Raw genomic sequence first — 27,771 nt, 5'->3', positions numbered from 1 at the left:
CTGAGAGCGCAGTGCCTCTGTGATAGGAGCAAGGGATCTTCGTTTAGAGATGGTCAGTGCGGAGAAGTCCGGAAATATTTGAAAACCTCCAAGAGTATCCGAGTCAGATGCAGATCTTGCGGCCTGCAAAATCTGCTCCTAGGTCGTAAAGAAATGGACTCGGAGGAGCGTATCTTGGGAGTATGAAGCACAGACTGACCGGGGCTTAGGAAGGCGGTGAATCCGGTCAATGAGTAGATCCCTATCTTCCAGCTTTAGGAGTAATTTGCGGAACAATGACATGACAAAATCCAGGAGTTCAGAATTAGCCACAGAGTCTGGGATCCTGCGGATCTTGATATTATTCCATCTTGATCTGTCCTCCACATCCGCCATTTTATCCTTAAACGCCTCCATTTCAACTTGGTGTTGGTCGTGTGCGGAAATAAGCTCATTGTGGGAAGACACCAGTTCTTCCATCTTACGCTCAAGGTGGTTCGTTCTGTCACCTATAACAGATAACTCCACTTTTACTTAACGTATAGCAGCGGAGAGGTCCTGGGTGAGCTTGGATTAAAAGGCCGCAAGGATTTGACACAATGTCTTGACAGTAAGGGGATCTGTGGAGTTGGGGTCCACTCCAAGTACCGCTAAAGAAAGAGCAGCGCTTTCCACAATGTGTTCAGATCTACCTGATGGAGTGTGGGCCCCAGTAGACGAGGTTGAGGCACGTACAGTCTTTTGATTAGAAAAGGTCACTGGTGGCGGGAGTGCGCCTTTAATTTTCTTAGGAGGCATTTCCTGACGGATAATATGGAGAGATATATGAAAAAAGAAAAAAGGGAGAGAAGTTGGAAATGCATCACAGTCCCTGCAGACAAACTAGTATGCCGGTTCCAATATGGAGATGTTACGTATGCATGGTAACCCCGAGTGGAGGTGTAGGGAGGCCGCAGTGCATCAAACCATTATCCAAACATGAGGACACAGGCTTCCCAGGAGGGGTTGTGCAGAGCAAAGTCAGATCTGAGAGAAGATATGAGATCAAATACTAGAGGAGTCCAAGGTAAAATTTCTGCAGCAAGGTACTCACATATCAAATTATAGACTTCAGGAGGGGTCTTGCAGCACAGTACAGTGGTGAGACATTCCCATCAGAGTAAGTTGTTGAAGATAGGTGGTGAAGGACACCTCAGGGCAGAGAGTACCGGTCCAGGTCCTTCCGAAGGCTGGGTCTCTGACTCTGAGTGTGTGAGGACTGGAAGCTGCAGGCTGCGCCAGGATCCAAGATTGCCGCCAGCTGTTACTGTCTGCTTTTTAGACAGACCACTACAGTACAATCTCCCAGCTGCTTTGGGGGAGAGCCCAGACTGTACAGGGCCCATGGACTCTGGGGATGGCCAGGGTAACCTCCTAAGCTAGTTACACAGCAGGCTAGTGCCCCCGAGCATTGACGCAGGGTGATTTTCCAAGCTCCGGAAGTGCGGCCCGGGAAGGCTTAGAAATTTAGTCCCCGGCTTCCGGGCAGCGACCAGGCCACAATCCGCGGGAGCGCCTAGGACGGCTCCCCAATTCCGCGGACACTGGAAAATATTCCCAGCAGTGTGCTGCGGCTGAGGAGTGCTCAGAGAAGTGGACAGGAGCGGCGGCTGGTGGGGCAGAAAGGTGAGAAGAGCGGTACGCTGCAGAGCTCCACTCGTACACATTTGTTCCCTTAAGCAGCTAGGTCACGCCCCTCGCTACTCAGTGCTTTTAAGGAAGGACTTGGCAAGTCCGAAACGAGTTAGGCAAGTTATACTGGCATCTTGGGGAAACCACCAGCGTCCCGTGTGACTGCCTACTAAGAGTGTGAGCAGAGCCGTAACTAGACTTTGGGTGTGGTATAGTTCATAGACAGTTAAAAGATAGACAGTCATTAGTCAGACACTATATGGTTGACAGTCAAAAGTCAGTCAGTCAAAAGTCCGACAGGGTCAAAAGTCAGACATAAAAAAAAAATATATTTTTTGTCTTTTTAACCCAAATTTGCAACGCTTTGGGCTCGGTGTCTCGCTTCGCTCGCCACAACTTTACTAAAAGGTAATAGTTTGTGACATGGATAGTAAATGAGGCAAAAGTGGTAAAAAACACAGAAAAAAACCCACTTTTTTTTGTGTCTGACTTTTGACTCTGTCTGACTTTTTACCCTGTCTGACTTTTGACTGTCGACCATATGGTGTCTAACTAATGACTGTATATCTTTTAGCTATCTATAGACACGAACCCCTAGACTTTTTGGTGTCCTGTGCAGAAAAATAATTCACCCCCCATTTTTACAATAGGGACATAAAGTGCATGCCTTGCAGGGAAGGAGCATGACAAAATGAGTCCCAGAAAAAGACCATGCTATGAACCCCCTTCCCACATAAATATAAACTCCCTAATATATACGGGTGTCAGCCTACCCTTAAAAAAGAACAGTATAAGTATAATACTGTAAAAATTTAAAATATGGATAAAAGGGATAGGGGTACCAGTGTCCACTAGTGTTTAAAAGATATACAAGTTTTAAAAAACTACTCTGCTTCTAAAAAGTGGAACTTGGTGTCGGAATATATAAAAAATACAACAAATGTATTTAATACATGGGAGAGAGTAAAAGTACAACTTATAAACAGAACAGACAAAATAGGAGGTCAAACTTAACTTAGCACAAGTCAATGAGGGAACTATATATATATATATATATATATATATATATTTATATTATTTACACACATTTATAGAACCTTGCAAGAAGATGGATTTGGACACAAATCCTCCCTATACCACATTCATTCATTCAACCCAAGAGCTTGTCGCCATTCAGCCACAATACCCCAAACATTTCAATAAACTGCCACACCCAAGACCCAAACAAACAACGTGCTGCATCCCGGCCAATCATCCCACCCACCAAAGCACTTCCCCCTGCAAAAATAGTTGAGATTTCTAACTATATGAAGCTACCCGTAAAAAAAAAATAACCAGCACCATAATCAAGCAGATCCATGCAGTGTGCAGCCACACATCCAATCCCTTGCAGCCACATACTATGTAGATCTGCTCAACATAAATGCTGATCACTCCTTCACAAAGTACAGCGTAAGCTTCAAATAGTTAAAACTCTCCACCTTGGAATTTTCTAGCTTTCTATGCAAGGGCAGATAGCTCAATGAATAGAGTATCCAACTGCAAAGTCTTAGACAACGGGTTCGAATCCCGGGCACATCAGCATTCCAAAATGTAATGAAGGACAGTGCGATTGAACAACAAAGAGCTATCAAGCCAAGTCCATGAATGCTGTATAGATATTACCGACAAACGGGGTGAGGGTAGGAGACAGGGGCGGTCAGAAGATGCTGGGCTTCAAAACGGGGAGAAGCTGCAGGTAAAAGTAATAAGATAATTCATAATTGACTAGTGCTGTCAACAGCGCCCCCTACACTTCAGTGCTATGGGGGTCATTCAGAGTTGTTCGCTCGCAAGCTGCTTTTAGCAGCTTTGCACACGCTAAGCCGCCGCCTACTGGGAGTGAATCTTAGCTTCTAAAATTGCGAACGAAAGATTCGCAATATTGCGATAAGACATCTCTGTGCAGTTTCTGAGTAACTCGAGACTTACTCGGCATCTGCAATCAGTTCAGTGCTTGTCGTTCCTGGTTTGACGTCACAAACACACCCAGCGTTCGCCCAAACACTCCTCCGTTTCTCCAGCCACTCCCGCGTTTTTCCCAGAAACGGTAGCGTTTTTTCACACACTCCCATAAAACGGCCTGTTTCCGCCCAGAAACACCCACTTCCTGTCAATCACATTACGATCACCAGAACGAGGAAAAAACCGTGAGTAAAATTCCTAACTGCATAGCAAATTTACTTGGCGCAGTCGCAGTGCGGTCATTGCGCATGCGCACTAAGCGGAAAATCGCTGCGATGCGAAGAAATTTACTGAGCGAACAACTCGGAATGACCCCCTATGTGAGGAGCACTCTCCGCACACACCTAGTCACGGCCCTGAGTGTGAGCGCAGATTTCCAGGACTTGATAACTCCAATTCTGTAAATCCAATCTGACTGCAAGTGGCTCTATTGGATGTTTTGCCATATACATGGTGATATATGCTTTTAACACTATATTTTATGTGAGTGCGGTGTATAAAAAAATGTTATTCCTTCTGTGACAATATTGGGCTACACTGCCGTTTATTTCGTTTTTTGTGGTGAAACAATAAGATATTATTGCAATATGAAAAGAACGGAGTAAACACTTAACCGGCGCTATCTGGATATATCCTTAGTCTTCCTTGAACTTACACTTTTTAAGATCGGGTCCACCGAAAGACAATAAAACATAAATGTATATAGTGAAATACTGTTTAATACAAATAAACAAATGAACATGGATCAGATTCAACTTCAATCCATTGGCAGCATATGAAGCCAGTAATTACCAGATTCCACGGAACTGTAACCAAACAGTTCCTGTCAGCGTTTTAGTTAATGCAAGGATTACAGATATCCCACCACAAACTGTAGATCTCACTCGCTGGTCACTTGTTCCTTACTGCACGTCTCTTTGCTGCTGCAGGAATAGCCAACGTGTTTCCACCCCGGTCTGGGGGTTTTGTCAAGGTAAAAAGTCGAATACTGATCATTCCCAACAGTCAAATATTTAAATAACACAACCAACAATCCAAATCCAAAATGCACAGCTGGACCCTATACATTAACTAACTACAAGTCCTATGGTCCTCTGCTCTGCGTTACAACTTCCTGTAACGTCTCTTATGTGTATACATATTGCCATAGCAATGCAATGTCCAATCCTACTTAAGTATGGGGATCCGCCGCGTCACTTCCGGTCCCCGTATCTGTATAAGAAATGACTTAGTTGTTACTTCATTCATATGGTTAATAAAAACATATCGTGTTGAAAAGTGCTTTCAGTGCAACAGAAGTTATATTCGTATCTCTCATTAACAGATCTCTGATCCCGCATCCTCGGGACCAAAATGTCACTTCCAGTGACGTTGTTTGTAAGCAAAGCAGCTCCCTACAAAGTGGTCTGCTTTCTACTAAGTTTCTTCGTTTTATACAAGAAACGCGTTGGTTATCCCTGCAGCAGCATAGAGACGTGCAGTAAGGAACCAGTGACCAGCGAGTGAGATCTATTACTGGCTTCATATGCTGCCAATGGATTGAAGTTGAATCTGATCCATGTTCATTTGTTTATTTGTATTAAACAGTATTTCACTATATATTTATGTTTTATTGTCTTTCAGTGGACCAGGTCTTAAAAAGTGGAAGTTCAAAGAAGACTAAGGATATATCCAGATAGCGCCGGCTAAGTGTTTACTCCGTTCTTTTCATACTGTACACTTGTGGTGAGGGGTGAAGGAAACCTCTTAGGAGTGTTGCATTTGGTTGGCTGCTTCCTTCTGCGCACAAAGTGTTCTCTATAACCTTTTTCCTAAAGATATTATTGCAATTTGAGGAGGATGTTATACAAAGAACCCAACCTCACCAGAAATTGATAGGAGAAACACTTCACTTCCATTTATAGAAATTATTCCAAGAGTAAGAGACTGTGACATCTGATTGGTGTTGTTCAAACTGTGGTGGGTGTTTTGAATTGGCACCTTTGAATGCGCCATTGTGGGACACCATTTTCTGTATATATGGTGTGTGCCTATCGTTAAAGACTTGGAATTTTGTAAGTACATCTGGGGACTCTTGGGCTTAACTGGAGCAAAGGTGTAACGTGGAGATTTAATGTAATTCTTGCGCATGGAATAATAACAAGTAGTCAGGAAACACAAGTGACATAGAGGTCTATTCTTAAAGAAGTGCGGTGAAGGATAGATACTTATCACTATAGATCGCATCAGTGTGATGCAATCTATAGCGTTGTTAACTAGCTATTCATATACCGTCACCTTTTCAGTGAGTGATCAGATAAGGAGGTTCTCCCGCGATCCTGTAAAGAACTGTACTTCACTGAGTTATCATGATGCCCCCCGTCCATATATGCGAGCGGGGGGTGATGGGACAGTCAGCTGCCTGCGGGGGATCATAGGGGGCTGAGCAATCCACCTTAGAAGTGTCACACTTCAGCACACTGCTGTGGATCTCCCCCAGGAACCCATAGCACCTCCCGCAATGGATGTTGCTGGCCTGCAGCTACTATTCCCTTGGACCACTTTGCACCTCTGGCACTGAACGCTGCCGCGGTTCCCCCCTCCTCCCAGCTCTCCTGCACCTAGGGCAAGCTGGCCAGCAGCAGGTAGTCAGAGCGGGGCAGGGGCAGAGCGAGGGGCACAGGGGCAGCAGGGCTGTAAGGAGGAGGTGACCCGGCATATGCATATGTTGCGTCACCTGCCTAACTACAAAGGCGGTGGGAGATATGTGCATATACTATGTACTCCATCGAGTACTAAGATGGGAGACACATAATATTTGAGGTCCAAAGCTGTTGGGCAAAGCAATGGGTTAACACTAAGGGGGCGGAGCTACTGCAGAGCAGACAGGTGATTGGTCGGCATCACTGAAGAGGACGGAGAAGCTGGGGAGGAGGTGGGAAGACAGCAGTCTCCGCTATCTTTCTCCCCACACCATCCTCCTTACGCCATCCTGAGATTGTAGAGGCAATTTGAGAACCGAAATGGAAAGTAGAGCTTTCCGTGCTTCAATGAATTGCTCTCCCCATACTACAGTATGGGGAAGTGATACCCTGATCAGGGTCACCGCTGGCCACGGTAATCCCTTCAATGAATAGCAGGAAGCAATGAAATGCCCTGTTAGCACTGATAAAGGGCTTTTCACTGCTCTATGAATAGACCTCACAGGATCAGATGTACTAAGCCTTGAAAAGTGATAAATTGCACGGTGATTAAGTACCAACCAACCAGCTCCTAACTGTCATTTTTCAAACCCAGCCTGGAACATGGCAATTAGGAACTGATTGGCTATTACTTTATCACTTAGTACATCTCCCCCATATTAAGGAAACCACATACTGGAGTTATACTTGGATGCAGGACTGGAATCTATGGATGTCAACCTGGAAATTTACAGTAGCTAATTAACCTATTATAGGTTAGCAGAGCCAAGTACCCAGTGTAGGAACTCAGGAGGCTTACCAAGTAACTCAGGACAATGTACTGTAGTAGTGAAATAGAGTTGGAACACAGAACTCAGACAAGGAATTGGAATATTATGTACTGTTCACAGGACTGTAGCTACTGCAGATAACAACCTGGAACTGCTTTGACCCAAACATGGATCTCTGTTCTGGAACACAGTAACTGAAAACCAGAAGCAGAAATTAGAGTAATGACGATCATCCCAGCACACAGCCCTAAACCCCGAAGACTGACCACAGCCTTGGAACTAGCACCCTTTAATCAGGACTATCTCCAGATGTAAACACACAGAGCACAGAGACCTGTAACAAGCCAGTAAACGAGTCTTCACTCTAGTCTTTATGAACCATCGATGAGCAGGCTGGTAGCTGAGGTCCAATAGGAGGAAGCCTGGTGTCTGCTTGATAAACCTGATACTGGAGACAGGAGGTGCTGAGATGTGCAGTGACTGAAGGCGTCTGTAAAATGCAGTACTGGATACCAGAGGTATTAGACTGGCACAAGCGGGAGTAGTGACTGGCATTGGTCACAGCATCATGCGGAAAGCAGGCGTATTGGTGAAATTGCAGCAGTAGAGGACACTGGAAGCAGATGAATACAGGCACAAGAGTCCAAGAAAGACAGGGAGGTTATAATAGATAACTGGAAACAGTAAGGATACTAATGCCTGGAGCCTACAACCATCCGTGGAAAGCAAGTATTTTTATGGCAACGTGCTAGCTCCAGGGGCAGGTTTAATCAGGTAGTAGTTTAGTCTCAATGGAACAGATAAGGTGATTGCTCAGGTGAATCACCTGACAGTGTCCAACATGGCTGCACCCATGTTTTTGGATGTTTATTTACATTTTGAGAAGCTGACAATTTGATGCTTTGTGAGCATATATGTGTGACCACCGGAACTTGTAAGTGATGCTAGGACCACAATGTGTGAAACCTACTGTATGTAGGGGTAGGGCCTTATTCAACTTCAGTTGCAGTTTTGCTAAAATAGCAAAAGTGCAACTGCTATCACTCGCATGCAGGTTGCTGCCGAGCACAGAGCAAGGCTGCCCAGCATGCTAATGGCGGCCAGCGATGCAATCACAATTCAGTTGTGATCGCATTGCTGAATAACTGAAGCCCCCCTGCCTCCGAAGCCTGAATGTGAAATCAGTTGAGCTGCTGCAATTTTTTTACGATGCCACATGACCTCCCTTAAAACAGCGCCATCCCACCCCACTCTCAAAGTTAAAATAAAAATGAGAACTGAGCGGCTAGTTTTGACTCTTTTCTTTTTACCACCTAAGCACAAGTTTGAATCTGAAAACGTCATCTTATTGACTATCTAAACAAGTGAGAGTTGGCTAGCCAATAAGACGGTTTCAGATTTGAATGTTACAGAGTCAAAATCAAATTCCTTTTTAATACAAAATCCCCATTTATTCACCTAGTTTCCCCCAAAAATCATGCATGAATGGACGTTTCGGCTTAAGTCATTTGCCCATTTAAAAGAGCTTAACCCTGCAGTCCTGAGTCCCTATTATTCATCATATCAGTTATTACTACTAGTGATGTGCACCGGACATTTTTCGGGTTTTGTGTTTTGGTTTTGGATTCGGTTCCGCGGCCGTGTTTTGGATTCGGATGCATTTTGGCAAAACCTCACTGAAAATTTTTTATCGGATTCGGGTGTGTTTTGGATTCGGGTGTTTTTTTACAAAAACCCCTCAAAAACAGCTTAAATCATAGAATTTGGGGTTCATTTTGATCCCATAGTATTATTAACCACAATAACCATAATTTCCACTCATTTTCAGTCTATTCTGAACACCTCACAATATTATTTTTAATCCTAAAGTTTGCACCGAGGTCGCTGGATGACTAAGCTAAGCGACCCAAGTGGCCGACACAAACACCTGGCCCATCTAGGAGTGGCACTGCAGTGTCAGGCAGGATGGCACTTCAAAAAAATTGTCCCCAAACAGCACATGATGCAAAGAAAAGTGAAAGAAAAAAAAGAGGTGCAAGATGGAATTGTCCTTGGGCCCTCCCACCCACCCTTATGTTGTATAAACAGGACATGCACACTTTAACAAACCCATCATTTCAGTGACAGGGTCTGCCACACAACTGTGACTGAAATGACTGGTTGGTTTGGGCCCCCGCCAAAAAATAAGATTTTACTTACCGATAAATCTATTTCTCGTAGTCCGTAGTGGATGCTGGGGACTCCGTCAGGACCATGGGGATTAGCGGCTCCGCAGGAGACAGGGCACAAAAATAAAGCTTTAGGATCAGGTGGTGTGCACTGGCTCCTCCCCCTATGACCCTCCTCCAAGCCTCAGTTAGGATACTGTGCCCGGACGAGCGTACACAATAAGGAAGGATTTTTAATCCCGGGTAAGACTCATACCAGCCACACCAATCACACCGTACAACTTCTGATCTGAACCCAGTTAACAGTATGACAACGTAGGAGCCTCTGAACAGACGGCTCACAACAAGAACAACCCGATTTTTTTGTAACAATAACTATGTACAAGTATTGCAGACAATCCGCACTTGGGATGGGCGCCCAGCATCCACTACGGACTACGAGAAATAGATTTATCGGTAAGTAAAATCTTATTTTCTCTAACGTCCTAGTGGATGCTGGGGACTCCGTCAGGACCATGGGGATTATACCAAAGCTCCCAAACGGGCGGGAGAGTGCGGATGACTCTGCAGCACCGAATGAGAGAACTCCAGGTCCTCTTTAGCCAGGGTATCAAATTTGTAGAATTTTACAAACGTGTTCTCCCCCGACCACGTAGCTGCTCGGCAGAGTTGTAATGCCGAGACCCCTCGGGCAGCCGCCCAGGATGAGCCCACCTTCATTGTGGAATGGGCCTTGACAGATTTAGGCTGTGGCAGGCCTGCCACAGAATGTGCAAGTTGAATTGTGCTACAAATCCAACGAGCAATCGTCTGCTTAGAAGCAGGAGCACCCAGCTTTTTGGGTGCATACAGTATAAACAGCGAGTCAGATTTTCTGACTCCAGCCGTCCTTGAAATATATATTTTCAATGCCCTGACAACGTCCAGCAACTTGGAATCCTCCAAATCGCTAGTAGCCGCAGGCACCACAATAGGCTGGTTCAGGTGAAAAGCTGACACCACCTTAGGCAGAAAATGAGGACGCGTCCGCAGTTCTGCCCTGTCCGAATGGAAAATCAGATATGGGCTTTTATACGATAAAGCCGCCAATTCTGACACTCTCCTGGCTGAAGCCAGGGCCAGTAGCATGGTTACTTTCCATGTAAGATATTTCAAATCCGCCGATTTGAGTGGCTCAAACCAATGGGATTTGAGAAAATCCAAAACTACATTAAGGTCCCACGGAGCCACTGGGGGCACAACCGGGGGCTGTATATGTAGTACTCCTTTTACAAAAGTCTGGACTTCAGGAACTGAAGCCAATTCTTTCTGGAAGAAAATCGACAGGGCCGAAATTTGAACCTTAATGGACCCCAACTTGAGGCCCATAGACAATCCTGTTTGCAGGAAATGTAGGAATCGACCCAATTGAAATTCCTCCGTGGGGCCCTTCCTGGCCTCACACCACGCAACATATTTTCTCCAAATGCGGTGATAATGTTGTGCAGTCACCTCCTTCCTGGCTTTAACCAGTGTAGGAATGACCTCTTCTGGAATGCCTTTTTCCCTTAGAATTCGGCGTTCAACCGCCACGCCGTCAAACGCAGCCGCGGTAAGTCTTGGAATAGACACAGTCCCTGCTGAATCAGGTCCCGTCTTAGAGGTAGATGCCACGGATTTTCCGTGAGCATCTCCTGAAGTTCCGGGTACCAAGTACTTCTTGGCCAATGCGGAGCCACGAGTATCGTTCTTACTCCCCTTTGCCGTATAATTCTCAGTACTTTGGGTATGAGAGGCAGAGGAGGAAACACATACACTGACTGGAACACCCACGGTGTTACCAGAGCGTCCACAGCTATTGCCTGAGGGTCTCTTGACCTGGCGCAATACTTGTCCAGTTTTTTGTTGAGGCGAGACGCCATCATATCCACCTTTGGTTTTTCCCAACGGTTCACAATCATGTGGAAGACTTCTGGATGAAGTCCCCACTCTCCCGGGTGTAGATCGTGTCTGCTGAGGAAGTCTGCTTCCCAGTTGTCCACTCCCGGAATGAACACTGCTGACAGTGCTATCACATGATCTTCCGCCCAGCGAAGAATCCTTGCAGCTTCTGCCATTGCTCTCCTGCTTCTTGTGCCGCCCTGTCTGTTTACGTGGGCGACTGCCGTGATGTTGTCCGACTGGATCAACACCGGCTGACCCTGAAGCAGGGGTTTTGCCAGGCTTAGAGCATTGTAAATCGCTCTTAGCTCCAGTATATTTATGTGAAGAGACATCTCCAGGCTTGACCATACTCCCTGGAAGTTTCTTCCCTGTGTGACCGCTCCCCAGCCTCTCAGACTGGCATCCGTGGTCACCAGGACCCAGTCCTGTATGCCGAATCTGCGGCCTTCTAACAGATGAGCACTCTGCAACCACCACAGAAGAGACACCCTTGTCCGTGGCGATAAGGTTATCCGCTGATGCATCTGCAGATGCGATCCGGACCATTTGTCCAGCAGATCCCACTGAAAAGTTCGTGCGTGGAATCTGCCGAATGGGATTGCTTCGTAAGAAGCCACCATCTTTCCCAGGACTCTTGTGCATTGATGCACAGACACTTTTCCTGGTTTTAGGAGGTTCCTGACAAGTTCGAATAACTCCTTGGCTTTCTCCTCCGGAAGAAACACCTTTTTCTGAACCGTGTCAAGAATCATTCCCAGGAACAGCAGACGTGTTGTCGGGGTCAACTGAGATTTTGAAAAATTCAGAATCCACCCGTGTTGTTGCAGCACTACTTGGGTTAGTGCTACTCCGTCCTCCAGCTGTTCTCTGGACCTTGCCCTTATCAGGAGATCGTCCAAGTAAGGGATAATTAATACGCCTCTTCTTCGCAGAAGAATCATCATTTCGGCCATTACCTTGGTAAAGACCCGAGGTGCCGTGGACAATCCAAACGGCAGCGTCTGAAACTGATAATGACAGTTTTGCACCACGAACCTGAGGTACCCTTGATGTGAAGGGCAAATTGGGACATGCAGGTAAGCATCTTTTATGTCCAGGGACACCATAAAGTCCCCTTCTTCCAGATTCGCTATCACTGCTCTGAGTGATTCCATCTTGAACTTGAATTTTTGTATGTACAGGTTCAAAGATTTCAGATTTAGAATAGGTCTTACCGAGCCGTCCGGCTTCGGTACCACAATATAGCGTGGAGTAATACCCCTTTTCCTGTTGTAGGAGGGGTACCTTGACTATCACCTGCTGAGAAAACAGCTTGTGAATGGCTTCCAATACCGTCGCCCTGTCTGAGGGAGACGTTGGCAAAGCAGACTTTAGGAACGGGCGAGGGGGAGACTTCTCGAATTCCAACCTGTAACCCTGAGATACTACCTGCAGGATCCAGGGGTCCACCTGTGAGCAAGCCCACTGCGCGCTGAAATTCTTGAGTCGACCCCCCACCGTTCCTGAGTCCGCTTGTAAAGCCCCAGCGTCATGCTGAGGGCTTTGCAGAACCCGCGGAGGGCTTCTGTTCCTGGGAAGGAGCTGCTTGCTGCCCTCTCTTACCCTTTCCTCTGCCTCGGGGCAGATATGACTGTCCTTTTGCCCGCTTCTTATAGGACCGAAAGGACTGCGGCTGAAAAGACGGTGTCTTTTTCTGTTGGGAGGGGGTCTGAGGTAAAAAGGTGGATTTCCCGGCAGTTGCCGTGGCCACCAAATCCGATAAACCGACGCCAAATAATTCCTCCCCTTTATACGGCAATACTTCCATATGCCGTTTGGAATCCGCATCACCTGACCACTGTCGTGTCCATAAACTTCTTCTGGCAGATATGGACATCGCACTTACTCTCGATGCCAGAGTGCAAATATCCCTCTGAGCATCTCGCATATAAAGAAAAGCATCCTTTAATTGCTCTAAAGTCTGTAAAATACTGTCCCTATCCAGGGTATCAATATTTTCAGTCAGGGAATCCGACCAGACCACCCCAGCACTGCACATCCAGGCTGAGGCGATGGCTGGTCGCAGTATAACACCAGTATGTGTGTATCTACTTTTTAGGGTAGTTTCCAGCCTCCTATCAGCTGGATCCTTGAGGGCGGCCGTATCAGGAGACGGTAACGCCACTTGTTTTGATAAGCGTGTGAGCGCCTTATCCACCTTAGGGGGTGTTTCCCAGCGCGCCCTAACCTCTGGCGGGAAAGGGTATAATGCCAATAACTTTTTTGAAATTAGCACTTTTCTATCTGGGTTAACCCACGCTTCATCACATACATCATTCAATTCCTCTGATTCAGGAAAAACTACAGGTAGTTTTTTCACCCCCCACATAATACCCCTTTTTGTGGTACTTGTAGTATCAGAGATATGCAAAGCCTCCTTCATTGCCGTGATCATATAACGTGTGGCCCTACTGGAAAATACGTTTGTTTCTTCACCGTCGACACTAGATTCAGTGTCCGTGTCTGGGTCTGTGTCGACCGACTGAGGTAAAGGGCGTTTTACAGCCCCTGACGGTGTCTGAGACGCCTGGGCAGGTACTAACTGGTTTGCCGGCCGTCTCATGTCGTCAACTGATTTTTGTAATGTGCTGACATTATCACGTAATTCCATAAACAAAGCCATCCATTCCGGTGTCGACTCCCTGGGGGGTGACATCACCATTACCGGCAATTGCTCTGCCTCCACACCAACATCGTCCTCATACATGTCGACACACACGTACCGACACACAGCAGACACACAGGGAATGCTCTATTGAAGACAGGACCCCACTAGCCCTTTGGGGAGACAGAGGGAGAGTTTGCCAGCACACACCCAAGCGCTATAATATATATGGGAACAACCCTATATAAGTGTTGTATCCTTATAGCAGCTTAAATATAGTAATATCACCAAAAAAAGTGCCCCCCCTCTCTGTTTTACCCTGTTTCTGTAGTGCAGTGCAGGGGAGAGTCCTGGGAGCCTTCCTCACAGCGGAGCTGAGCAGGAAAATGGCGCTGTGTGCTGAGGAGAATAAGCCCCGCCCCCTATTTCGGCGGGCTCTTCTCCGGAGTTTGTGAGATCTGGCAGGGGTTAAATACATCCATATAGCCTCAAGGGCTATATGGGATGTATTTTTTTAGCCATAAAAAGGTATTATACATTGCTGCCCAGGGCGCCCCCCCAGCGCCCTGCACCCTCCGTGACCGCTGTGTGAAGTGTGCTGACAACAATGGCGCACAGCTGCAGTGCTGTGCGCTACCTCAGGAAGACTGAAAAGTCTTCTGCCGCCTGCTTCTGGACCTCTTCCATCTTCGGCATCTGCAAGGGGGGTCGGCGGCACGGCTCCGGGACCGGACTCCATGGCTGGGCCTGTGTTCGATCCCTCTGGAGCTAATGGTGTCCAGTAGCCTAAGAAGCCAATCCATCCTGCACGCAGGTGAGTTGACTTCTCTCCCCTAAGTCCCTCGATGCAGTGAGCCTGTTGCCAGCAGGACTCACTGAAAATAAATAACCTAAAAACTTTTTCTAAGCAGCTCTTTAGGAGAGCCACCTAGATTGCACCCTGCTCGGACGGGCAGAAAAACCTAACTGAGGCTTGGAGGAGGGTCATAGGGGGAGGAGCCAGTGCACACCACCTGATCCTAAAGCTTTATTTTTGTGCCCTGTCTCCTGCGGAGCCGCTAATCCCCATGGTCCTGACGGAGTCCCCAGCATCCACTAGGACGTTAGAGAAAAGAAGCAATCTCTCCTTGCACAAACTGGCTCTACAGAGGCAAGATGTCCACCTCCTCCTCATCGTCCGATTCCTCACCCCTTTCACTGTGTACATCCCCCTCGTCACAGATTATTAATTCGTCCCCACTGGAATCCACCATCTCAGGTCCCTGTGTACTTTCTGGAGGCAATTGCTGGTGAATGTCTCCACGGAGGAATTGATTATAATTCATTTTGATGAACATCATCTTCTCCACATTTTCTGGAAGTAACCTCGTACGCCGACTGCTGACAAGGTGAGCGGCTGCACTAAACACTCTTTCGGAGTACACACTGGAGGGTGGGCAACTTAGGTAAAATAAAGCCAGTTTCTGCAAGGGCCTCTAAAGTGCCTCTTTTTCCTGCCAGTATACGTACGGACTGTCTGACGTGCCTACTTGGATGCGGTCACTCATATAATCCTCCACCATTCTTTCAATGGTGAGAGAATCATATGCAGTGACAGTAGACGACATGTCAGTAATCGTTGGCAGGTCCTTCAGTCCGGACCAGATGTCAGCACTCGCTTCAGACTGCCCTGCATCACTGCCAGCGGGTGGGCTCGGAATTCTTAGCCTTTTCCTCGCACCCCCAGTTGCGGGAGAATGTGAAGGAGGAGCTGTTGACTGGTCACGTTCCGCTTGACTTGACAATTTTCTCACCAGCAGGTCTTTGAACCTCTGCAGACTTGTGTCTGCCGGAAAGAGAGATCCAACGTAGGTTTTAAATCTAGGATCGAGCACGGTGGCCAAAATGTAGTGCTCTGATTTCAACAGATTGACCACCCGTGAATCCTGGTTAAGCGAATTAAGGGCTCCATCCACAAGTCCCACATGCCTAGCGGAATCGCTCTGTTTTTATCTCCTCCTTCAATGTCCCCAGCTTCTTCTGCAAAAGCCTGATGAGGGGAATGACCTGACTCAGGCTGGCAGTGTCTGAACTGACTTCACGTGTGGCAAGTTCAAAGGGTTGCAGAACCTTGCACAACGTTTAAATCATTCTCCACTGCGCTTGAGTCAGGTGCATTCCCCCTCCTTTGCCTATATCGTAGGCAGATGTATAGGCTTGAATGGCCTTTTGCTGCTCCTCCATCCTCTGAAGCATATAGAGGGTTGAATTCCACCTCGTTACCAGTTCTTGCTTCAGATGATGGCAGGGTAGGTTCAGGAGTGTTTGCTGGTGCTCCAGTCTTTGGCACGCGGTGGCTGAATGCCGAAAGTGGCCCGCAATTCTTTGGGCCACCGACAGCATCTCTTGCACGCCCCTGTCGTTTTTTAAATAATTCTGCACAACCAAATTCAATGTATGTGCAAAACATGGGATGTGCTGGAATTTGCCCAGATGTAATGCACGCACAATATTGCTGGCATTGTCCGATGTCACAAATCCACAGGAGAGTCCATTTGGGGTAAGCCATTCTGCGATGATGTTCCTCAGTTTCCGTAAGAGGTTGTCAGGTGTGTGCCTCTTCTGGAAAGCGGTGATACAAAGCGTGGCCTGCCTAGGAACGAGTTGGCGTTTGCGAGATGCTGCTACTGGTGCCGCCGCTGCTGTTCTTGCTGCGGGAGGCAATACATCTACCCAGTGGGCTGTCACAGTCATATAGTCCTGAGTCTGCCCTGCTCCACTTGTCCACATGTCCGTGGTTAAGTGGACATTGGGTACAACTGCATTTTTTAGGACACTGGTGACTTTTTTTCTGAGGTCTGTGTACATTTTCGGTATCGCCTGCCTAGAGAAATGGAACCTAGATGGTATTTGGTACCGGGGACACTGTATCTCAGTCAAGTCTGTAGTTGCCTGTGAATTAACGGTGGATACCGGAAACACGTTTCTCACCGCCCATGCTGCCAAGGCCTGAGTTATCCGCTTTGCAGCAGGATGACTGCTGTGATATTTCATCTTCCTCGCAAAGGAATGTTGGAAAGTCAATTGTTTACTGGAAGTAGTACAAGTGGTCTTCCGACTTCCCCTCTGGGATGACGATCGACTCCCAGCAGCAACAGCAGCAGCGCCAGCAGCAGTAGGCGTTACACTCAAGGATGTATCGGAGGAATCCCAGGCAGGAGAGGACTCGTCAGACTTGCCAGTGACATGGCCTGCAGGACTATTGGCTTTCCTGTGTAAGGAGGAAATTGACACTGAGGGAGTTGGTGGTGTGGTTTGCAGGAGCTTGGTTACAAGAGGAAGGGATTTAGTGGTCAGTGGACTGCTTCCTCTGTCATCCAAAGTTTTTGAACTTGTCACTGACTTATGATGAATGCGCTGCAGGTGACGTATAAGGGAGGATGTTCCGAGGTGGTTAACGTCCTTACCCCTACTTATTACAGCTTGACAAAGGCAACACACGGCTTGACACCAGTTGTCCGCATTTGTGTTAAAATAATTCCACACCGAAGAGGTGATTTTTTTTGTAATTTGACCAGGCATGTCAATGGCCATATTCGTCCCACGGACAACAGGTGTCTCCCCGGGTGCCTGACTTAAACAAACCACCTCACCATCAGAATCCTCCTTGTCAATTTCCTCCTCCGTGCAAGCAACACCCATATCCTCATCCTGGTGTACTTCAACAGTGACATCTTCAATTTGACTATCAGGAACTGGACTGCGGGTGCTCCTTCCAGCACTTGCAGGGGGCGTGCAAATGGTGGAAGGCGCCACCTCTTCCCGTCCAGTGTTGGGAAGGTCAGGCATCGCAGCCGACACAATTGGACTCTCCTTGGGGATTTGTGATTTAGAAGAACGCACAGTTCTTTGCTGTGCTTTTGCCAGCTTAAGTCTTTTCATTTTTCTAGCGAGAGGATAAGTGCTTCAATCCTCATGTAAAGCTGAACCACTAGCCATGAACATAGGCCAGGGCCTCAGCCGTTCCTTGCCACTCCGTGTCGTAAATGGCATATTGGCAAGTTTACGCTTCTCCTCAGACGCTTTTAATTTTGATTTTTGGGTCATTTTACTTAACTTTTGTGTTTTGGATTTTACATGCTCTCTACTATGACATTGGGCATCGGCCTTGGCAGACGACGTTGATGGCATTTCATCGTCTCGGCCATGACTAGTGGCAGCAGCTTCAGCACGAGGTGGAAGTGGATCTTGATCTTTCCCTATTTTACCCTCCACATTTTTGTTCTCCATTTTTTAATGTGTGGAATTATATGCCAGTATCAATAGCAATGGCCTACTACTATAAATACTGCGCACAACTGAAATGCACCACAGGTATGGATGGATAGTATATTTGACGACACAGAGGTAGGTAGAGCAGTGGCCTACTGTACCGTAATGCTATATATTATATACTGGTGGTCAGCAAACTGTGCAAAACTTAAATGCACCACAGGTATGGATGGATAGTATACTTGACAACACAGAGGTAGGTAGAGCAGTGGCCTACTGTACCGTACTGCTATATATTATATACTGGTGGTCAGCAAACTGTGCAAAACTGAAATGCATCACAGGTATGGATGGATAGTATACTTGACGACACAGAGGTAGGTAGAGCAGTGGCCTACTGTACCGTACTGCTATATATTATATACTGGTGGTCAGCAAACTGTGCAAAACTGAAATGCACCACAGGTATGGATGGATAGTATACTTGATGACACAGAGGTAGGTAGAGCAGTGACCTTCTGTACCGTACTCCTATATATTATATACTGGTGGTCAGCAAAATTATGCAATGTACTCCTACTATATACTACAATGCAGCACAGATATGGAGCGTTTTTCAGGCAGAGAACGTATAATACTGGTGGTCACTGGTCAGCAAAACTCTGCACTGTACTCCTCCTATATAATACTGCTGGTCCCCAGTCCCCACAATAAAGCAGTGTGAGCACAGATATATGAAGCACACTGAGCACAGATATGGAGCGTTTTTCAGGCAGAGAACGTATAATACTGGTGGTCACTAGTCAGCAAAACTCTGCACTGTACTCCTCCTATATAATACTGCTGGTCCCCAGTCCCCACAATAAAGCAGTGTGAGCACAGATATATGCAGCACACTGAGCACAGATATGGAGCGTTTTTCAGGCAGACAACGTATAATACTGGTGGTCACTGGTCAGCAAAACTCTGCACTGTACTCCTCCTATAATACTGCTGGTCCCCAGAATAAAGATATGCAGCCCCCTGAAACAAAGTGAGAGGACGCCAGCCACGTCCTCTCACTTTCATTTCCAATGCACGAGTGAAAAATGGCGGCGACGCGCGGCTCCTTATATAGAATCCGAATCTCGCGAGAATCCGACAGCGGGATGATGACGTTCGGGTGCGCTCGGGTTAACCGAGCCATACGGGAGAATCCGAGTATGCCTCGGACCCGTGTAAAATGGGTGAAGTTCGGGGGGGTTCTGATTCCGAGGAACCGAACCCGCTCATCTCTAATTACTACGTTAAACCCTTCAGTCAACAAAAACATTTATTTTCTTCAGCAATAGGTGTTTTCACTCTTTGATAAATCAATCCCTGTGTTCTCTATTTAAAATCTATTGTTAAAGGACAGGATTCCTGTCCCCCAGGCTAAAATTGTCCAGCCAGCCCCTGCCTGTCTGTCAGAATTTCTATAAGCCTCATCTGGAAAGGTGCTGCTCCAGGCCAAGTTCTGCTCCGCCACAATGCAGCAGTGGATCCCATGAGAAAATCAATAGACCTCAGTCAAGCACCGGGACAATAGTATTGCCTCTGTGAAATGCTATGGCCCTCATACAAATGTCCTGGAGCAGCTGAAGATGGGTGGAAATAAATACTCCCAACATCAGGGTTCTCTCTCATGGCTTTAAGGAATTCTCTCACAATGTATACTGGTACATGGATTATTGTCCTGTTTAATATATAGACTATCTATTGGAAAACAAAATCTTTAAGACCATCAGAAGGCATTTAGGTTCTGAAGATGCACCCATTGTGTCAGATACCAGTCCGTTTTATGGGTAGTCAGTATTACTCAAGCAGAATCTAACTAGGATGCCCGGCTATGCTACTAAATTGGATAATGTAAAGGATTTTATAAAGCTGCCTGGTGCAGCAAAACGCATCAGATGACCTGAATTGGTGGGCCATACTTGGTAGGCATAGCATGGACTCTAAAGGACAACGCACTCAACACTGCATTTACAGCTTACATTATCCGGTTTGGGACTACAATACAATTGCGGTGGATGCCCAGTCAGCCCTGGACCATCGCTAAAAGGACTGCACCTATTAAACATACTACCGGTAATATATACAGCTATTGCCCCTAGTGGGATGAAAGTATGTCCATGGAAGCAAATTGCCACAAATACCTCCAAGTAATTTCTCTATATATTGGCCCATAATCGATTAAACTTTTAATCTCTAAAATCAGCATCAGTATTATATATATATACACACACACACACATTTCTATAACATTAAATGTCTGTAATGATTTTTAGGGTCTTATAATAAGTTGTGACTATCAGTCATTTAAAACATATACAGTATTTCTAATTTTATTAGCAATTATTAGCACTGTGTACCTTATGCTCTGTACTAAATCAGACAACATTGCCCCTCACATCTCAGAATTCTGCAATATTTAATGTGATGTATGTATCTTGATTTACAATTTTTAAATAGACATCTTTAAAAAAAAAAAAAAAAAAAAAGAGTATTCAAAATCCTCAGTTATTATTTTGACCGTCTCTTTCATGCACAGGATTGATACAGGACCTAATTCAGTGATGCAGGTAAACCTGATGTTCACACACATCTCTGATATTTTTAGATCTGGGCATGCACAGAAGCCGCATTCCACATGTGCAGAGCAGGTTCTGCGATGTCGCTCGCGTTGCCCCAAAAGTCGGTATGATTTATATGCTGTTGGTGCTTGGGGACGATGACGGTTAGTATACCAGAAAACAGGGTGGGAGCGGGGTTATTTTGTAGGCATTGTGAAGGCAGTGGCTACATCCTCTAATGCAGCCTCACTGGCACCATCAGCGGGATTTCACAGGATATCCTGAGTAACCAGAGGGTAACTCAGATGTCTTATGCTCATGCAGAGGGATCCGATGCAGCAACTTGGGACACCACAGCGGATCACAGAAACTGACAATGGCAGTCTAGTTACACCAGATGCTTCCTGTGACTTTTGCATATTTTAGCACAGCTGCAATCAGCCCCACAGTCTTCTATGTACACAAACAGAGCTGAGGTCTAGCATCTCTGATTACCATACATATCCACAATAATAAGCATCAGAAAATGCTCTTAAAGAAAAGAGGGAACCTGATAAACTGATAAAAGTAGAACTGGGGATTCATTAGGTTGTGGAGTTTTCCAGTCCCACATAATGTGTATTAGAAATCTTCTGGCACAATAACAATGCAAACCGTAACAAACAACTAATATAAAAGTCATATGTAAAATATGGAAGCGTTGGTACCAGAATGATATGATTTTATTAATGGGCACTTGTACCCTGCAACAAATGTGTACTTACGAGTAAAAATAATTTAGAGCACATAGATTATTCCTCCACTCAGTTGGGAAAAAGAATGAAGCCTGGAAAACACACTGAATACTAAGAAACCAAACAAGACAAGGGCTGGGAGCAGGATTACTACTGAGAGAGAGAAATTACAAATCATGTTCCTATATCAAGGCAAATTGCGCAGAGATGCTAGATATTCTCTGGTCTACGCTGCTAGGTGTTTTTTTCAAGAAATATATGATGAAAAATAAGGACATGTAACTTCAATTAGAGCACATTAAGAATTGTATTGGATGAAGCTGCAGAAGTTTCCTCACCAGTCATTTCATAGCTGCAGCAGTCATGAAATGCCCATGCACTCAAGAACTGTACAGCTCCACATGACATGACATCCCTAATGAAGGGAGACCAACTTGTAGGGCTAGCTATGTCAGTACTAGCCAATTTGTAGATGCAGCAAGGCTGGGGAAGAGGAATTGAAGGCTGTATATGGTGGCCATGAGGATGTGATGCATATCTGAACGTTGGCATGTGAGACTGTAATGTTGTTGCGTGTGCGCATTAGGGCAGAGTAAGGGGAAATGGAGGTTAGATTTGGGTGGGTTATATTGTTTCTGTGCTGGGTAAATACTGGCTGCTTTATTTTTTACACTGCAATTTAGATTTCAGTTTGAACACACCCCACCCGAATCTAACTCTCTCTGCACGTTACATGTGCCCCACCTGCAGTGCATATGGTATTACACACATAGAGAGAGAATTGATCAAATAGGTGTGCTCACAATAAACCAATATACTTCCCTCAATGATTCTCCTGAAGGAACTTCATAGCTTCAAAAGGTGAAATTTCATATAGAGGGGATATATGAATAAACAATAATATAGTGTAGTAGGTTCAAAAGAAATTTAATATGCAACAATCTTGCTTATACAAATATATATACAGACTGATTTATCCACTGGATTAAAACTATGCTCGCAATACACAACAAAATGAACTGTGTAGCACAGGTAAAGGTGGAGGTGGAGGTTTACCAGATATCGGTATGACTCGGGCCTTAAGACAGAGGTTCCCAAACGCGGTCCTCAAGGTCCTGGTTTTAAATGTATCCATGCTTGGGTACAGGTGACTTAATTAGCACCTTACTCAATTTGATTTAACCATCTGTGCTGAGCCATGGATATACCTAAAACATGGACTGGTGGGGTGCCTTGAGGACCGTGTTTGGGAACCTCTGCCTTAAGACGTAAACAAGGAGCACCGACTTCGGAACCTGTCTTCTGGGTCCAAGCCGCACTTTGGTCTGGACAGCCTCACTCCCTCCAATGCTGTGGTTACGCTCCTGTCTCCTTCTGGACGCGTTTCGGGACCTTTCCCTTCCTCAAGGCATATGGTATTGGCCAACTGCTAACTTTTTTGTTTGCTAACAACTCTGAATAAACCACCTCAGTCAGAAATTATCCCCCCTTGGCAACAAGATACTGGACAACACTCCAAATGATACCATCGTTTTTCGTAACACATATTGAAAATGTTTGAAAACCTACTTTTCAGATTCATAATGAAGATCTCAAATTAACGAACAAAATAATTTGTAGTATTAGATCAGCAAATATTCTTACATTTAGAAACTTGCACTCAATGTTGGACTGGGGGGGGGGGTGAAGGGCCACAGGGTCAATACAGCGGTAGGGGCCTATGCCGACACATTGGTTAACCTTACCTTTAGAGAATGCGTGGGCTGGGCCCCTTGAGAAATATACTATATATTGTAAATACTGATCCCTAGAGGAGGAGGTGGGACCCCAGGCAGGGGGGCCACCCGGGGGTTTCCCCTGTACCCCTGTGGGCCAGTCCAAGCCTGCTTGCACTTTACAGTAGTAGTCAGGAAGTTTTTTGTTTTTTCTTGCTTTTTTTATATAAGTAATTAGTAGACTACGATTTTAGAAGTAATTAGTAGACTACATTTCTACCCAAGTCTTCTCTCTCATACCTTGATTCTGTTTTGATGGTACTCAGAATATAATTTTGCGATAAATGACACACTTGTACAGTGTCTGAAGTGACGCAATATTCATTTCCATTGGTTGTATCGTGATTTTCACTCATGCCACCTGTTGAAACATTAATCAAGAGTGAGCAATGGTTAGAGTATTTGATGTAAAGATAATTATGATGAATTAGAATCACGGGTATTTTTTTCTGCAAAGAACTGAATATATAAAGTTAACCTTTAAGGGGTTTAAATAATCACAGCAGTTTTACAGTTCTATTACACAGCTGCCTGATTCCCCCTGTTATACAAGTCACTTAGCAACCATTCTCTAACAAGGAATTTATAAACCAAAAAATATTTTTATGATAAGAAGACATCAGTTACTGTACCATTAACATGCTAGCACTCTTTCTGGTCACAGTATCCAAATGATAGGTCGACAGTGAAAAGGTCGACACCAAATGGTCGACCTACGACATTGTCAAAACTCAACAGGTTCAAAAAGTCAACATGACAATGGTCGACATGAGTTTTTATGTCTTTATTTTTTTTGGGCCTCACTGCTAAAAAGGGAAATTTTGACACCAAAATAACATCAAAAATTCATGTGGACCTTTTCATGTGTCGACCATTTCCGTTACAACCGTCAACATTTTGTTAAAAATTATTCCAAATTTAGTGGATTTAATATTCGATCTCTGCTATGTTGCAGAAGAGTGTTATAAAATGTTAGAATTATTATAAAAATGTTTAAAAAAAGGAAATACAATGCTTGTAAAACAGTAGCTTAGCATAACAGCACACCTTATGCAGTGCGATAATAAAAGAAGGTGGTTGGGGGTCAGTCTTCTACTGCTGAACTGCCACACCTCCTAGCCTTTCCAGGGAGAAGATTATGCAGCAGAGTAAGTGAATATGCTATTACAATTTCTAAATCATATTATTTCTAATCAAACCATTTTATATTTCGATTTTTGTCTGTTAAATTGTTATTTGTCAATTTTATTTAACAAGCAATGTTTTCTTTTGTAATTGCAAAGTTATTTGTATAAAGTTCTGTCTTTGTGTGCTTAAATTCATGTGTCAAGTAAGCTTGTTTTATAAGAACTTTAATTAAATTAGGCTGTAATTCTATTTTAGAATCAGTCAGGGAGTAAGTAAATACTTTCTAAGAGTGTCTGCTCTTGAACTAAATCTTTGTGGTGAGATGACTTTAATAGTGTGTGTGAGTGATAATTTTGGGGGTTTTTAATAATTTTTACACTAACCAATTTTTCTCGATTAACCTTTTCACACCAAGTCACAAATGACCATGCATGTTTTTCTTTTAAATATGTTTCAAAGGCTCATCCTTTTTCATTTTGTTTGAAAAACCTGATCACTCTAGTCAACGTTTACCTTTCCTGATACCCCCAATTCCTTTTCAATCTCACTTCTGAGGTTCTTGTTATTACATTTACGCTGGGTAAACACTGGGCGATTGCAACCTAAAAAATGAACGATAACGACATACATGTCGTTATCATTTATTTTTAGGCTTATATTGTCCAGTGTGTATGGCGGTAATATTGGTGAATGATGTACGCTCCCGCACATCGTTTAACAATCAACAATATTGAGCTGACATGCAGCTCAACCCGTCAATGTCGGGTTGAGCTGCATGTCCGGGAATGCTGGTGGTGACATCACTGACTGTTATCATTGAGTTCAGTGTGTACACGCTATATCATTCAACGATATAGTCGTTCATCGCTGGCGTTTCAGCATCACCCAGTATATACCCGGCTCAACTTGTTGGATTCCAGAACCTACCTATCTTATATAAAAAAAACTACTATCTGCAAATTGTTTATGCTACTGTTTTAGTAGATTATCAGATTTGAAAATATCATCATCACTTAATTTCTACAAAAGTAGGTGAAAATTTTCATTTTCACCTACATTTGTAAAAATTAAGTTTTGGGGCCATTCATCATGAAGGTAACGCAGTAGATATCACAGATATCTCCAGCTTACCTTTCACTCTTGATCTGGCCCGAGGTCCCCATAAACTAGTATGGGAACCTCATTCATTAAGCTTTGAAAATACAATATTTTTGGAGCTTTACTGCAGGAGCATTCGCCATCTTCAGAAGGCGAATGTTCCCTCACCCCCGCTGCTTGCCTATTGGAAGCAGATGTGGCTTGCGAGGATCCCTCCGTCCCTGCTCGGCTTTTTCCGCCAGACGCCGGGGACTTTGCAGCATGCCTGCGTGAACCCCGGATCACGCAGGCGCACTAGGACTGGTCCTGATAAATTTTTTATTTTTTCACTGCTACAAAAGTAGCAGTGAAAGAATTCGTGGAGACAGCTGATTTTCAGATCAGCTGTCTCTGCACCGGAGCAATGATGAATTGCTCCGGCGCTCGCTGCGAGTTAGAATGTTAATAATTGGGTGCTCAGCATGATGAATATGCCCCTTGAACAGATACAGTATTTGTGAAAGCTTTGAGGTGTACATTCGCTTATGTGTTTTGCCGGCGTTTAGTATAATGTTAACATTAACATAACCAATAAATTACTAATATATTCTAATTATTTTTAAAGGAAAGTGTTAAAATTGATGGCATTCCACCTATCACTTCCATGAATTTTTAAGATTTAATGTCATTGAGGTCATTTATTTTCATTTGCCTGGAGGCAACATGTAAAATGTAAAGAGGCCCATAAACCAAATGTATAAAGGAATACAGCAGACATCATGGTAATTTTATCCAAATGACTTGATTTTAAGCAGCGTATCTTACACAAGAATGAAAAATGTCTAAATTATTCAATCACGTAATCATGTGCCTGATTTAGAGATGTACACAAGTAAAACATTGGGTGCAAGTGCAAAATGTTTAACTTGCCCAATGTTTAACTTATGCGCATGAGTTGGTTAAGTAGCACTTGTGTTTGGATTAGCTGAAGGCTGCATAAGCCTGAGGCCATATAAGAGCCCAACTTTTGGTGATTGGTTGTTTTATGACTAAGCAGTTGCTAGGCAGATCATATTTCCGGTGGTTTTTTCCTATAGGATCAGAGGGGTTGTCCGTCAAGCTTTAAGGGGTTGGTCTCAGGATAGTATATAGGGCAGGGTCATGTGCCTCAGACTTCCTCTTGCCATTTATTGTATGGCCCAGGAAGGCTGAGTATATTACATTTGTCTTCCATTGTGCTCAATTTTGTCCCCCTTTGTCTTATAAGTTGAGGTTTAGTTGCTGTTGCTACTGTTTTATTTTAAGGATTCCCCTGCTGCTTAGTGCATTCCCCTGCTGCTGTGCCCCCTTTGCTGCTGCCTTAGGATGCCGCCCCCCGCCGATCCGCCCCCCCTCCCGCCGCCTCGTGGAAGCCGCGGGCACCCCACGCCCGCGATCCCGGAGTGCGGCCCCATGGAGGTTGATCCCGGCGGCCGCAGCATCGCGGCGGGGTCGGGCTGCTGCGGCCCGCGGCCCTGCCAGCGGTGATCGCGCGTCCCCAGAGGCCTCGGTGCGCCGGGCGGCTCTCTCGCCCGGCGCTACTAGCTGCAGTTCGGCTCCCCTTCCCCTCCCACCGACGGCTCCGGCCAGCGGCGCGAGCGCCCACGTGGCGCCTGGCGTCTGCGAGCGGGCTGCGGGCGGCACACACTGCTGGGGGGGGCAATATGTGGTGGGGTTACAGGGAGACCCGGTGCCCTCTGTTACGCGGGTGGCTGTGGATGGGCTCTCCCCTGCGGGGGGGCCGTTTTCCCCCATATATATGGTTGGGGATGGAGTGGTGAGGGCGGGCCCCAGTGCACTACAGGGGGTGGGGTTTTCACAGGTTGCCGCGTCGGTGCTGGGTTCCCCGGTGACAGATCTCCCAGTGGGGGCATTTTCTTTTGGGTCCCGGTCACTCGCTGGTTATGTTCCCGCGTCAGCATCCCCGGGCATCGGGCTCCAGGCTCTTCCCCCCGGCCCGTTGGGGACGGTGCAGCTGGTGGCGACGCAGTCGTCTATGGCGGCTGCGTTCCACCTGCCTGGCCCTCCTCCGTCGTTTGCCGCGCCTCTCGGTTTTGCCGGGGGACAGTTTTTTCCAGGTGGCCTTCCCTGGCCAGTTGCGCAGGCGTTACCCGCGTCCTCCGGAGCGCCTTTCGCGGACCTCCCGGTTTCGTCCTCACCGCACTTTTACCCGTATGGTGCCAGTTCGGCCGCGGGCGTCCTACCCACGTGGTCGGCCGGTGGCCCCCGGTTTGCGACCCCCCCCTGCCTTTGCGGGCTTGTATGTTGGGTCCTCCCCGGCTGGGACGAACCCGTTGGCCCAGTTTTGGCAACCGCCCCTCACTCCTACGCCG

At 45.8% G+C, this 27,771-nt stretch overlaps 1 protein-coding gene across 4 annotated transcripts in view; it reads right to left on the bottom strand.

Moving 5' to 3' along the window:
* The window catches only part of LOC134932068 (protein unc-13 homolog A-like), a 330,279-nt gene that overhangs the window by 114,505 nt on the left and 188,003 nt on the right, over nt 1-27,771 (bottom strand). For all 4 annotated transcript variants that reach the window (XM_063926115.1, XM_063926113.1, XM_063926114.1 and 1 more), the window contains one exon: nt 23,435-23,555. In XM_063926115.1, the coding sequence (XP_063782185.1) occupies nt 23,435-23,555 (121 nt within the window). The remainder of the gene's footprint in view (nt 1-23,434; nt 23,556-27,771) is intronic.

The sequence above is a fragment of the Pseudophryne corroboree genome, chromosome 6 (assembly GCF_028390025.1).
Source record: "Pseudophryne corroboree isolate aPseCor3 chromosome 6, aPseCor3.hap2, whole genome shotgun sequence".
NCBI lineage: Eukaryota > Metazoa > Chordata > Amphibia > Anura > Myobatrachidae > Pseudophryne > Pseudophryne corroboree.
Note: the sequence above shows the minus strand (reverse complement) of the source record. Positions and strands in the feature narration are given on the sequence as shown.